The sequence below is a fragment of the Engraulis encrasicolus genome, chromosome 6 (assembly GCF_034702125.1).
Source record: "Engraulis encrasicolus isolate BLACKSEA-1 chromosome 6, IST_EnEncr_1.0, whole genome shotgun sequence".
NCBI lineage: Eukaryota > Metazoa > Chordata > Actinopteri > Clupeiformes > Engraulidae > Engraulis > Engraulis encrasicolus.
In genome coordinates, this window is record NC_085862.1 from 37,521,382 (window position 1) to 37,535,868 (window position 14,487).

Consider the following 14,487-nt stretch of genomic DNA (forward strand, 5'->3'; position numbering starts at 1 on the left):
AATAACCTGTCCTCCTCTTCTGCTTTGTACAGGTGCAGTGTCTGAATGCTTGACTATATATAAACTTGCCTTGCCTTGCCTTGATTGTGTTTTTGTGGGATTATTGTCTTTAAATGTTTGTATGTCTGTGGTGAAACTGAAGACAAATTTCCACTCTGTGGATAATAAAGTATTCGTATTCGTATTCGTATTCGTATTCGTATGTGACTATGCCCCATACATTTGCTATTATTACAGTTTACCAAGTACCCCCTCCAGTGTGCTCGCGTACCCCTATTGGTACACGACCCCTGGTTGGGAAACACTGCACTACTTGGCCAAACACACCCCTCACAACACACACCCCTTACTCCTGACACATACTGTAGCACCTTTCCTCCACCTACTTCCTCCCCCTTGCAAACTCATCCACCCATCCACTCACATCCTCCTCCTCTCCTCTTTCCCCAAATGACCACCCCATCCACGCCCATACCCCGGAACACACACACACACATTCACACCCTTTACAAACACCCAACACAAAATATTCCTCCCCTCCACACTACGTCCCCCGAATCATCACCCCATCCTTTCCCCTATGCCCTCCTCCACAGGGCCGGCCCAAGCCTTTATGGGTCCCTAAGCTAAATTTCATCCGGGTTCCCCATATCACCACCTACTCAACATGCTTCATAAGCTTCATTTACTTGCAGAGGTGAGGGGTATGAGCTACAGCTAGGGACATACGTTAGCTGTCTGTAGATATACCCATCATGCACGGCACTTCTTGGCGCAAAATGTCTCAAACAGAAAGCCATATATCTCAAAGCAATATCTTAACTTAGTTTCAAAACTACTCTTAGGAGAATTAATTTCTTCCTGGACATTTGCTACTCACAGGGGCCCCTGGTGGCGTGGGGGCCCTAAGCCATCGCATAGTTTGCTTATGCCTCGGGCCGGCCCTGCTCCTCCCCCAAACGTTTACCCCCCCCCTCTCCACCGACCTCACCTTTCCTTACCCGCCCACACTGCTTTTGCATATCCTGCACACACACATATACACACACACACACACACACACACACACACACACACGCACACACACACACACACACACACACACACACACACACGCACACGCTGGGCCTTAAAGGAAATTCATTAATAATCTCGGCAGCACCTAAGCTGGAGCTGCCAAGGGGGGCGGCAGATGCTAAACACTCCTCGCAGAGACCCACCGCAGACACCAGAGGGCCAGAGAGCATCCATCTTCCCCTCCCCAATCATTTTTAATATCGTCTTAAACCGCACGCACGCACGCACGCACACGCACACGCACACGCACACACTCCTGTTTAAGGGGAAAAGTGAGGAGCTAGGTGTTTTCCGGGGGCAGTGCAAGATGGATTCTTTGAGACATCTCGTGGGAAGGTGGGGAAAAAAAAAACATTAGCAGTGCAAAAATAGCAGGAGGACACAGAGGTTTGGCTTTTCAGTTAATCATTGAAATGGTAAAGAACTGTGTGTGTGTGTGTGTGTGTGTGTGTGTGTGTGTGTGTGTGTGTGTGTGTGTGCGCTTCAGTTTCAGGTATGAGAGGGCAGAGGTTGTTACATTGTCCCATTACGCAGTTCTGCTGGAGGGGTTTGTTTTTGTTTAGCGTTGTTACTGGACAAACTCATATCTGCAGCCAACACAGGACCTAAAGTAGCAGCAGTCAGCAGTATTCATATCTGCAACCATTATTTGGTCAGCATGCACATACAGACTCGAATTAGAGGGAGCACATAGGCTACAAATTGTCCATTGTGATCATTGTTCTTCCCTAAAAAGTACACAATTGTAAGATACTTTGAATTCAACTGCATGATAAATGTAATGATAACAAGGAACGGGGGAAAAAAAGAGAAAAAAACGGAAGAATGGCCATAGTGGCGTAGATGAAACTTGAGCAAATTATTCCCTGAAGGCAATTTGCGAGGCAAAGGAAACTCAATCCTGCAACTCAAATAGACCATGTACAGTACGCACACGGACGCACGCACACACATAGGCAAACGAGAGCCTATGAGCCTGCGCTCATGAGTTTACAGAGTTGACTCCATATGCCCTTCCGCTGTGCCAGTGGGGGCCCTCGTCTCCCTGAAGGAAACACCCACCTCCACCCCTTACCTCCCCCCCCATACCTACCTCCCAGCTGTGCCCTCCATGATGAGCAGCAGCAGGCCACCTCGACCCTGCACGCGTCCTTCGTGCTCCTCCAAACTCGCCAAGGTAACATAATTGCATTAGAGTCGTTTCATTAGTCACAACCCAGCTGCCCTTTCTTTCCTCCCCGCTTCAGTTCCAGCCAGGGCGGAAGATCCACAACAGCAACTGATGCCAGTTGGGATCAGGGGAGGTCTTAGGGGCGAGGCAACAAGGCAATTACCCGCAGCGGCAACGGAGAGGGGGTGGCACAAAGACGAAAACACGTCCCCCAAATGCTATCTCGAAAATCGATATAAAAATGTAAAAAATACATGTAAACATATTAAACATCATTTAAAAAGTGTTATTTCTACACTATCATTACATTGTTGTAATAATAATGTTACGATCAGTGGTTGTCATTTTCATTGTCATTATTTTTTGCCGGGGCGGGGCCACCACAAAATGGGCGGGGTGTCGGAGGGAGTGCTGCCTAGGGTGCAATTCTTTGACCACCACTGGGATGCATCATAGCTTAGCCCAGCGGTTCCCAAACTAGAGGTCGGGAGGTACTCTGTGTTGCAGAGAGAAGAGACTGATTGCATAAAACCTTGAATCCCCATTACTATCGGTAACAGTGTTCACTTGTATGGTTAATTAAATTACTTGAATTTCACAGAAAATTTAGCAATATTAAGAGGAAAAAATGTATGGCATTTGGAATATGGAAGGTATAGGTGGTTTCTTGGGTTCCAGCAGAAAACGTTTGGGAACCATTGGCATAGCCCATCACAAGACAATGATCTCATTGTCCTGAAAAAAAAAGTCAAAACATAAGGACAACATTCTGGTAAGTTTATTTAATTTAGGTGACAAATAAACAAATTGTTCTTGGTACAGGAAAACAACAGCATAAGTCGTGATGAATAGCCTCCTTGGAGACCCAGGGTAACTAAGCCAACAGTCAAAAAAAAAAAAAAAGAGTGCTTCCCAACAATAACTCATAGTGAAACCCTGCAACAACATCACAATTTTGATAACTAGGAACATGAGCATTACAGCATTAGACCGCTCAACATCATGGGCATAGAAATGGAGTGGAATAAAACATGAGGCTGTATATGAATGTCAACAGCTATCGACCAGAACATTCATAACTTAAAGAAACCTGACGAGAAGGCTAGAAAGACAGAGAGAAAGAGGTGATGAGGAAAGGAGAGAAAGAAACAGTCAGAGGAAGTGAAGAGTGTGTGTGTGTTTAGGGGGGGTGAGAGTGAAAATTTCTGTGAGAACAGCCCGGCATGAGAGAGAGAAAGAAATACATAAAGAAAGAAAGAAAGAAAGAGAGGGAGAGAGAGAAAGAAAGAAAAAAAACAAATAAAAAACAAATAAAGAAAGAAAGAAAGAGAGAAAGAAAAAGAAAGAAAGAAAGAAAGAAAAAAAGAAAGAAAGAGAGAAAGAAAAAGAAAGAAAGAAAGAGAGAGAGAAGAGAGAGAGAGAGAGAGAGAGAGAGAGAGAGAGAGAGAGAGAGAGAGAGAGAGAGAGAGAGAGAGAGAGAGAGAGAGAGAGAGAGAGCTTGCTTTGGAATGCATCAGTGGCTGATTTGTGCTCCAAACATGTGATGCCCAGCCAGGCACCGACAAACCAGGAATCTGGGACATGCCGAGCGAGAGTGGACAGCTTTCCAATCCCTCGCTACCGTACAGACACACAGAAATACCGCTGAATAATGCATCTTTAATGTCTACAGAAACAGACGAGAAAACAAATATAAAATCTATTGGATTTTCACTGAATTATTACCCTCCAGTCAAAGAAGCTTAAAAACAGAGACCACATTTTTCTTTTACTATACACTTTAAGGCTTTTCCGTAACAGTATATTGTATTTGCATCCAGTGTTTAAGGCACATGGTATTTAAAGTTGTAAACACACTCACCTTACATGGTGAGTCAGCAAGTTTTACACGTGCACTGTGAACGCAAACATATGCACATGCAGACCGACTACGCTTCTCCAGAAAAATGTGAAAATAAGACATTTATATTAGTGCTGCTGCTTTACAATGCCGAGGGAGATACAAACACATTTGGTCTTGTTTGGCCAGTTCAACAGTCCTGATAATGATGCACAATGGCTTCCACAATGTTTCCATCCCCCATCCATCCCATCTGACTGTCACTCATCATATGGACCTCCAACCAAGGACAACCAAAGGCACAGCCGTGAAACGGAATCGTTCCAGAAAGAAGCCACACTAGGCCAACAATGTTAGTTTCAGCATGATACAAAGACAAAGAAAGGGCCTCGTTTTCAAAGGTCTCATCACTGATGAGCATGGAATGATTTTAGAACAAGAGAGAAGTTTTTACAGGTATAACATGATCAGATGACACATTGGTATTTTACAGCCTTTTGGACATTTCGCCATTGGTGAACAAGGAATGGTTCTAGAACAAGCCAGTAAGTTCTTAACAGGTCCAACATGAACACGTTTAGGAGGGAAATACAAACAGGAGAGAGATGAGATAGAACATCTTTGGCATTGAAATCCCCAGAGTCATCACAGAGACTACTGGGGGAACATAAAAGATGACCGTTCTTTGGGTTTCTGAAAAAAAAAATTACATTGACATAACGTCTGTAGCTCTATCTTGGTTCAGCACCGTGTGCAAAAGTCAAAAGAATGTGTATTAATATGCATTTATATAAATACTTGACTAATGACTAATAAACTTGACTTAATTTTGACAATAAAAGGAAACAGGGACTTGCATCTTTAATTATATATATATATATAAAAACGCTCGTAGCTGTGAAATGCAATGACAATGCAGGAACAACAACAACAAAAAGTGTCGGTCCTGCCATTTTCAGTCGTTTCAGCTCTCCTCTCTCAAAGTGCCAAACCACACTGGCACGCCTGTGGCACCATAATAAAACGACTAGAAAGATCAGTCGATGTTGAAATAAAAAAAAAACAACAACAAAAAAACGCATAACGCCATCAATACTACCCCTATACTGCAAAACATTATCACCATTGATGGCCGATAGTGTAGGGGTACTGGTGCTAGTCATGCCAATTTCTCCCATGTGGAAAGTTAGCTTTGTTTACCATATAAAGACTCTGATAAATGCAATCTAAAAGTGAGCTACCGCCTACTGTAGCATTAGCTTACCGTACAGAAAAATAGCAGGGTTGTAACAACTATAACGATATCAGTGGATACTGCGATATAGCGGTGATAACTCTTGCTGAAAATAGACATTCATACATATATAAAACGTCTGACGAGGGGGGGAAAGCAGCATGATAAAGTGTTAAAGACAGACGAGTAAAGACACACCGAGTGCTGGCATCTGTGAATTATAAGAGAGCCCTTAAAAAAGTGTTAAGGCAAGAGAGAGAGAGAGAGGCTGGTCTGCTGTGAGGCGCACCCCCTTCTCTGACTATGGGGAAAGCTACTCTTGTATAATCTCTCCCGTTTAGTGAGCTCCTCACACTCAGTTTCAAGTTTTACTGGACTAATCACCTTTCTCCTGTGGTGTTGAAAATAAGATAGGCCACCCTCCACAGTCAAGTGTCTTAAGTCTTGCTAAAGAAAGATCTTCCAAAAAGCAGAGCTTTTGATAGCCAAGCTGCCTTCAGAAACACCACTTAGTTTTGTCTTTGGCTTCAATGACAGAGAGAGGCTGAGGCATAGTTGAGGAACCAGACAAAACGAAAGGGTGAACAGCACAGCATCCGTCTGCTGTTGGTGTAACTCAGTGAGAGAGTGACAGAGAGAGAGAGAGAGAGAGAGAGAGAGAGAGAGAGAGAGAGAGAGAGAGAGAGAGAGAGAGAGAGAGAGAGAGAGAGAGAGAGAGAGAGAGAGGGGAAAGATAAGGCTTCAAAGGTGTGTGGCTTTCAAAGGCGGAACAAGCCCATCTAGAAACAGATAAAGGAATGGTTCTCATTAAGATTCCTTTACAGGTACAGTAATACCAGAAATACCGCATCCAGTTCTGAGATGGAACTTAAATAAAACAAGTTATGGTATGGCAGCATTTAAAATACATACCCACACAGAAACGCGCTCACACGCATACTACACAAACAGACAGAAAACATTGATATGAAAAACTCCAGTTGCAAAAGCACGAGCTAAATATCTGACAAAAATCATCTCCATAATTTGGTTTCACTTTTTACACCTATAAAAATGCATATATAAATGTATAGTACCCATCTATAACTTTTTATAAAATAATTCTCCAGAAAAAAATAAAATAAAAAAATCTTAGAAATGACGTGCAAAATGAGATTGGCGTAATACATATGCATGTGTGTGTACGTATGTCTTTGCCAGCGTTTTAGTGTTTGTGTGTGTGTGTGTGTCTGTGTGTGTCTGTGTGTGTCTGTGTGTGTCTGTGTGTGTCTGTGTGTGTCTGTGTGTGCCTGTGTGTGCCTGTGTGTGCCTGTGTGTGCCTGTGTGTGCCTGTGTGTGCCTGTGTGTGTGTGTGTGTGTAGTTGGGGAGTATAAAAGATCAGAGTGGAGTCGTTTTGAGGGCGTATTCTCTATCCAAGTCTGACTCCTGGGTGCTGTTGTACGCCCCGCTCCCCTGGGGGATGAGTCTGTGCATGGGGCTGGCATCACTCCCGTAGTCCCTCCCTCCCTGGGCCCCGCTGCCCTGAGTGCGTCTCCCAACACCCCCACCACCCTCGCCCTCGCCCTGGGCGGCCGCAGCCGGCTGCAGCAGTGGTGTGGAGGTCATGCTGCTGCGAGGCCTAAAGTCCACCTCCCCAACTGTGGCAACAGAGAGGGGGTCTGGGGGCTCCTTGGCGTGCCGGGGCTCTTTGGTGTAAGGCAGGGTGTCTGTGTCTGTGGGGGGGCTGTGGGGGGTTGCCCCTGTGCTGTTTAAGTGAGGGGACGGGGAAGGGGAGTGGGAAGGGGGTTGGTTGCAGCCTGAGCTCTGCTGCTGCTTGTGTGGCCGTCCCCGGCCCTGCTGCTGCGGTGACTCCTGCTGCTGCGGTGACTCCTGCTGCTGCTGGACGCTTGTGCGCTGGTCGGCTGTCTGCTGCTTCGAGCCCGGACAGCTGGGCCCCGTCTCCAGGCTGGGGGAGTGCGCAGCACTGCCTGGCGCCTCTGGCTTCTTGGAGGTCGAGGAGGAAGAGGGGGAGGAGGAGGAGGAGGAGGAGGAAGAGGACAAGGAGGAGGGCGTGAGGCGGGCCTTCTGCGAGCGGGGCCCGCAGCCCCTGGGGAGGGAGGCGAAGAAGGGGAAGATGGAGGGCCGCGGCCCGAAGAGGGAGCCCAGGGAGCCCACCTTCATCCAGTTGAGGCTCAGCAGGTTGCGGCGCACCTCCACCGGGAGCCGGTCCAGCTGCCGGCCCACCTGCACCGGGCTGGGGAACAGCGAGCCCTGGCACGCCCGGTAGAAATATCTGAGGAGCGGGGAAGCGTACGCGCACACATACGCACACATACGCACACACACACACACGCACATGCAACCATACACGCACGCACACATAGCCAAAGGAAGACAGACACTCACCCACCCACACACACACAGACATATGCACGTATGTCAGGAAATATAAACAGCACTCCGCTTGGATACACTAACCACACACACTGGTTTCTCTGGAGTAAACACCACGAGAGGCCCCGGTTGTGTTATCATCACAGGGTGTGTTCTGACTGCGTGCCGTCACAGGGTCGCTAAAAGCTTTGGCTGGGCCCAGGACAAAGTCATCTAAAAGCACCCCACACCCAATACATACAGTACAATGTAACACGAACCAAATTCCCCCAACCTTCCCTTAATACCTCATCCTATCTGGGCCTGGACAACTGACCCCTTTGTCCTCCCCCCCTTCCGTCGGCTTCCCTGCTGAGCAGTAAGGAGCCGTGTGGAGCGTGGAGGATGCCTCTGTCTACATACTTCTGGTGTTCATACTCCCTGAGTGAGGCCTGCTTCCAGGACGCTGTTCTATCTGAACACACACTTCTGACTATGTGCAGAACATTCTTCAAACTTTTGGAAGATTCTGAACTATCTTTTTTTTTATCGTTAACAAAAAATAAACATGGAGACGACAGCTGTTGAAGTAACTTCCAAAAGCAATTTTCTGGACAAAAACGTTCAATAATTAAAATAACTGACATAAAAAACAAACTCAACAAACTAAAATAAATCATACCAATCCTATCAGGCTACACAGCACATTTTATATACTAAAACCAAACCAAACCAGACCAAACTGATAATGTACATACTTCACTTTGCAACACTGATAACATACAGTACATATTTTGAATGAAATCCCAAGTGTATGTTGTGTATGATGAAGTGTTTCTGATCATGTACTTGATTTTCGGTTGGCAGCCTTAAAGTGACACTGTCCCATTTTTGGAAATAAGCTTATGTTACACCTCTTGAGTTAAATAATAGGGTTTTACTGTTCTCCTATACTTTCAACCGTTCTCTGGGTATGGCAGGGCAAATTTTACCTCCAAGCTAGCAGTTAACATTGAGTCCTATGAGACCAGTTAGCCGCCAGTTGGAATGAGTGTGATGGTCAGTGATGGGCAACCTGGATTCATTAGTTTCTACAATCCAGTGCCACATATTCCAAATGGCCTGGTTTTCAATGTCCAATTCAACAGGAGATTGGCTGGTTGACTGATCACCTGGTTGAAAGTGACAAGTAAAACCAAGTCATTTGGAATATGTGGCACTTGATTGAACGAACAAATCCATTCTGCCCATCACTGGTGATGGCCTGGTGAAATGCAGCTCACCTGGGCAGGAGGGCGGTGAGGGGCGTGATGACACACAGCAGGTAGAAGAGCGGATCTCCCAGCAGCCTCTGCATGGTCCAGTAGGGGTTGGAGGGGGCGTAGCAGGTGGGGCAGGAGGCGTTGTAGCACAGGGCCACCGTGAAGAACAGCACTATACTGAACGCGATGGAGGCCCAGTTCATCCACGTCTGGGGAGAGAGAGAGAGAGAGAGAGAGAGAGAGAGAGAGAGAGAGAGAGAGAGAGAGAGAGAGAGAGAGAGAGAGAGATCGTTGAGAGTTGAGAAAACACAAGCATGATACTGAATGTCATAGAAGCCCAATTCATCCACACCTGGAAAGAGAGAGAGGTGTCTAGAAACTTACGCACAAGATACACAGAGACAGGCAGATAGGCTGAGAACAGGAGACAGGTCAGAGTTCAGAAAGCTCTTCAAGACATGATCATTTTAAAATATTCACTGAATACTCGCCCGCACCGCACAATAATCATCAACAAAGAGAGAGGATGGCAAGGCTCACGTTCGATAAAAGCTTAATTTTGTGTGAGACAGGTGACTGTGGTTCATCATTTAAATGGTCGCTAGTCTGAGTTCACCTTTATTCCTGGCTAGGCTGAGTACCAAGTGTCCTTGGTCAATACAAAGAGACTGAATCCCATTCGATTCTTGGCATGCTGATTGACACGCTGGGCGAATGCATGGCAGCATTCGCAGCCGGCGTGAATGAAAGTGAGGCATTCAATCTGACACTCTGCAGAGTATGGGGAATTTGATTTATAAATTCTGTCCATTAACCATTTACCCTTTAGACTGAGGGGCAATGTTCTTGGCCACACAATAAAGCTCACGACTCTGGACATTTTTGCAATACCGCATATCTATATTCATTCAAAGGTTAACTGCAGAGGCAAGCAACGTCCCACTTCCATACTAAAATGTTGATTTTCACCACAAAAGTACATGTATTTTGACGCCCTGACGGCAAAGATGACTATGTCACGAACTATCAATTCAGCCCTTTTTGTATGTGAAAGTCTATTAAAGAAGAGATAAATCAGCTACTGGAGGTGACAACTCCAGCTGCAGTTAAATCACAACTATTCCATTTATTTTAGGGTCAGAGCAAACCTGGTTGCACTTTACGATCTCACATTTAAAAACGACCTCTTACGAGCTAATAATTTAAGGGGTGACATCCTCAATACCATAAAATGGGAATGGATGATTACGACTACTAGCAGCATACTTGCTATAAAAGGTGGGCATACTGCACTATGCATGCCGGTTTTGCACAGCAATATGACGAATATGCATGTCATTAACCGTCATAGCGGTAAAGGTGGAAAAATGGCTTTGCCACTTCAAAAAGGTGAACAGTACAGGAGCTTTCCCATCCACTCCACTGCACCCGTGAACATTATATGATTAGACACCAACCATGATGACTGGTGATGGGTAAGAAATCTCCTGGATATGTTGATGGGGTTGATGTCACAGCTGTAACTATTCCCGTTAAAGTGTCAGCTTTAGACATATCTAGTTAAGTGTGCTGCACAGGGGTTGTGGTAATTGAGGAGATGTTAAGCGTTCTGGACTTGGCTGACTTGATGAATAAGCACAACGCTGATTTACTACGTGTGCGAGGTATGTGAAGAGGGGAGCACTCCCATCTGCCTCTGTGGGGAATCTGGCCAGCACCTCGCCCCAAAACATCTCAAACTATCTGGCCCAGACACACACCCGTCCTTGGAAGACAGACTAAGAGGAGGAGGAGGAGGAGGAGGAGGAGGCCTTACTGAACAGAAGGGATTCACCTTGGATGCCCTTGGCAAGTGATGCTTCTCATATAACCACACACCTCACAATCAGAACAGAATGTTTGCTTTCTTCTCAAATGCTTTCGTGCAAAAGTGCAGCATACTCCCGAGTTGTTTCAAAGGTTTCGGGCCCAATCTGCCTTCCGCGGGTCACAAACCTTTAAAATACTGTCATTTCAACAAGGTGATAACTGACCCCCCCAAAAATGAAAGTTAAAGCTAAATGTGAAGGTTGGTGTCAGTTTGGGGGGCAGGGAGATGTTGCTTGGCGTGGAAGTGCCACACCCCTACCTCACTCCTTCGTTCGTTCATCCGCTCTGTCACAGGGGAGCTAAGGTGGCCAAGAAGCAGTAGAAAAGGACATTTTTCATGTACTAAAAAAAAGAGAGTGAGAGAAAAAAAACCTGACGGGTGAAAATTTACGGGCCCGGCGTAATGGAAAGAGCTCTAATCCAATCGGGTCTCGTAAATCTCAGCAGACTCATAACCAGGACCATCCGAGCAGGTTGCGGGAAGTCGTACGTTCACACATGCTTACCTGTGAAATGCACACACACACGCGCACATGCCCACACACACATACACAAACATGTGCGCGCGTGTGTCGGTGTGCGTGTGGGCGTGCGGGCATGTGTATGTGCTCGTGTGTATGCTTCGGTGTGTTCAGGGAGGGGAGGAGGAAAGGCAACAGTTATTCTCCAGCTCCTGTGTCCATGTCGGTGTGATGTGCGCGTGTGATATACAGCCGTGGGATCGGTAGGGTGAAGGAAACACGTGTGTCGTCGGACGGACAAACCAGGCAGAGCAGAGCAGAGTGGAGCGAGGCAGAGTAGAGTAGAGTAGAGCAGAGCAGAGCAGAGCAGAGCAGCAGGACTGATGGATCACCTCGCATGCCACAGAGTCTCCTGGTTCAATCTAATCAGCGGGAGCTTAATGCATAAATATCCACAGGCACAGTCAGGGCCACTGACAGCTTTGGCCGGGCCCAGGACAAAGTCATTTGAAAAGACCCCCACACTCAATAAATACAATGTAATGGGGACACAATTCTGGGCTCCCCCTTTCCCTGGGCCCGGGACAACTGACCCCCTTTGTCCGTTTTCCTGGGCACAGTCCAGTTACAGCCACTGCCACTGCCACCGCCTACGTCTCACACACACACACACGCGCACACACACGCGCACACACACACCTCCGCAAGGAAACATTAACAAGCCCTGAGCCGGCAGTCTGATTTGATTCCCGAGTAGCATTACTGTGATTGAGACGGAGGGATGGACCAATCAGCCTTAATCATGGCCGTCTGTCCCATGGGATCACCAGCAGGTGCTGAGGAAGTGGGACAACCGGCCAATGAGTGACCTACCCCACGACAGTGTAAAATGGCACGGACCAAGACGATAGCGAGCACAGGCGTTTTAAATAGCAGTGCTAAGCATTAATCAGCCTCCGGGCATTGATTAAATATGCCCCAGGCTGATCATGATAAAACTTCATGTCGATGACAATGACCAAAATTTGCGAATGATTAATTACCCAGTCCTTAGCAGTAACTGTAAGGAGAATTACATGTAAAAAGGAATAGCTAAACACATTCTAAAACTGTATGGGTTCTTGGTAATATATAAATGTTTATCTGTAAGCCGTTGGACTTCAATTTGGAAATTGAAGACATTCTTGAAAGCTCTTTAAATGTACCATTATGGTCATAAGGCTCATAACAAAACCCTTGGCATGTTAGATATTCTGTTTTATCGCTACAATAGAGTGTGCTGTGTGCCCCGAGAACATTGATATCTTGGCAATTAAAAAAAAAAAAGATTCAAGGGATACATTTTAGTCGTGAGTGCGGTCGGTGCAATCCATTTAAATACCTTCCATGTTTGACAGAATAAAACATTTATTTTCCATGAGAGACTGTATTCTTACCCATGTTTTGGTCTCGATGCCCAGGTGGAGGAGGATGGTAAACAAGGCCAGTGTGGTGATGGGAGTCCCCCACGTGAACAAGTCCACATTCGAGTCAGCATATGCCTAGGACAGCATACCAGACAGGTCAGAAAGAGTTCAAAGGCCACGATTGAGTGGTTGTGCTGACCATTTGACATGTGTAGTTACAAAGTCAACTAACTATATGGCACTTTTGGGCAGTTTGAAAGTCACTAGTTTATATTATCAAATGCCATGTGACAAGCAATGTAAGGAGATGTGCAACACTCAGTCACAAAAGCCTTTAAAAAGGTACACTGTGTAAGATTTGTAGTTAATTTCCAGAATTCATGCTACCTATTCACTAATGTTACCCTTTTCATTAATACTTACCAGCACCATCAAATTCTAAGTATTCATTATGACATGAAAAGGGGGATCTTCTCCATGGTCCTGCATTTTGAATTCCCAGAAATTGTCATTTTTAGCTGCAAAAATTACTGTACTTGGGCCATACATACTAAAAAATATTAATTTATTACTTCGTAAAATTTCATGAAAATATCAAATTTGGCAATAGGCAGTCCAGTTTCAATGAGCAGCATAGATGCAGTACCTTTTTTGGCCATTTCCCTCACAGTGTACCTTTAAAACAGTCAATAGACAATAATATTAAAATGGTATGTGGCGAAAGAAAAAAAAGGAGGTATGCAAAACTCACAAAATAAGGAATGAAGAAGCAGACAAGGCTTTGGTAGAAGGCATCAATCATGTTCATCCAGAACATATATGGCTTGTATTCCTGTTAAGGAAGAGAGTACAGGCATGTGAACCTTCTTGCTTCAGTGCAGGGCAGCCTCCTTGCATGTCCTTGCAGGGGCATTACGACCAAACATCAAACTAAACATCAGCATGGTACAACATGCACCAGCAGCACGCACGCACACGCACACGCACACGCATGGACATTCATAGCAAGAACCCGGTGGCACATGCAAAAAGAGTGTATGCTTCACTCGCACAATGCAAAATTTAATCAGTCAAACCAAGACGGCTACACGTCCTTGTTATGCACCTCTGAGTTCTGTCCGCTCATGTAGAGCTGAGGTAGTTCCTGGAGGGTCTCGGCCGACACGTCCTTGTCCAGCGTGCCGGTGATGAGCTGCGGGAAGGCCGAGAACATCAGGTTGAAGAAGATCAGATACCACTGATCGATCATGGCCGACCCCGAGAAGCCACAGTAGAACTGGTACCAGAAGATAAGTGCCACAAACATCTGCAGAGAGAGAGAGGGGGGGGGATCAGAGGGAGAGAGAGAGGAGGGACCAGAGGGAAGGAGAGAGAGAAAGGGAAGACAGGAGCGAAAGTAATAAAAGGAATGAGCCACAAGCCGCAAGATAAAACGTAGGAGGTCGAGGTGCATAAGTGAATGAAACAATGGCTTGATGAATGAATGGTTATTGGATGGATGGATGGATGGATGAAAAAAAGATTGATGGATGGGGGGATGAATAAATGGGGGAAAAAATGAATCAAGTTAATGTAAGGAAGCCCCATTGAAGATACTGAGGGCCCTGTGGCCATGGTATCATTAGAGGCGACGGATCAGTGTCCAGACCACACATAGAATAGATCTTCATTAAGAAATGTGCAGCTTCAGAGGGCCAGCCACTTAAGAGAGGGGGGCTTTCCCCACAAAGGAAATGGCTGACTTCACAAAAACGCACAAAAAAACCACTCCACACCTGTATAAAAATGCAGCGTTTCTAAGCCACTAAAAACTA

General features: G+C 45.9%; 1 protein-coding gene across 1 annotated transcript in view; it reads right to left on the reverse strand.

Moving 5' to 3' along the window:
• Positions 1 to 5,147: 5,147 nt before the first annotated feature.
• The window catches only part of atp10a (ATPase phospholipid transporting 10A), a 65,369-nt gene continuing 56,029 nt past the window's right edge, over positions 5,148 to 14,487 (reverse strand). Inside the window, exons 17-21 of the mRNA XM_063201513.1 lie at positions 13,779 to 13,979; positions 13,425 to 13,505; positions 12,704 to 12,808; positions 8,959 to 9,146; positions 5,148 to 7,595 (exon numbers count right to left, since the gene is read on the reverse strand). Of these exons, the coding sequence (XP_063057583.1) occupies positions 6,701 to 7,595; positions 8,959 to 9,146; positions 12,704 to 12,808; positions 13,425 to 13,505; positions 13,779 to 13,979 (1,470 nt within the window). The 3' untranslated portion in view covers positions 5,148 to 6,700. The remainder of the gene's footprint in view (positions 7,596 to 8,958; positions 9,147 to 12,703; positions 12,809 to 13,424; positions 13,506 to 13,778; positions 13,980 to 14,487) is intronic.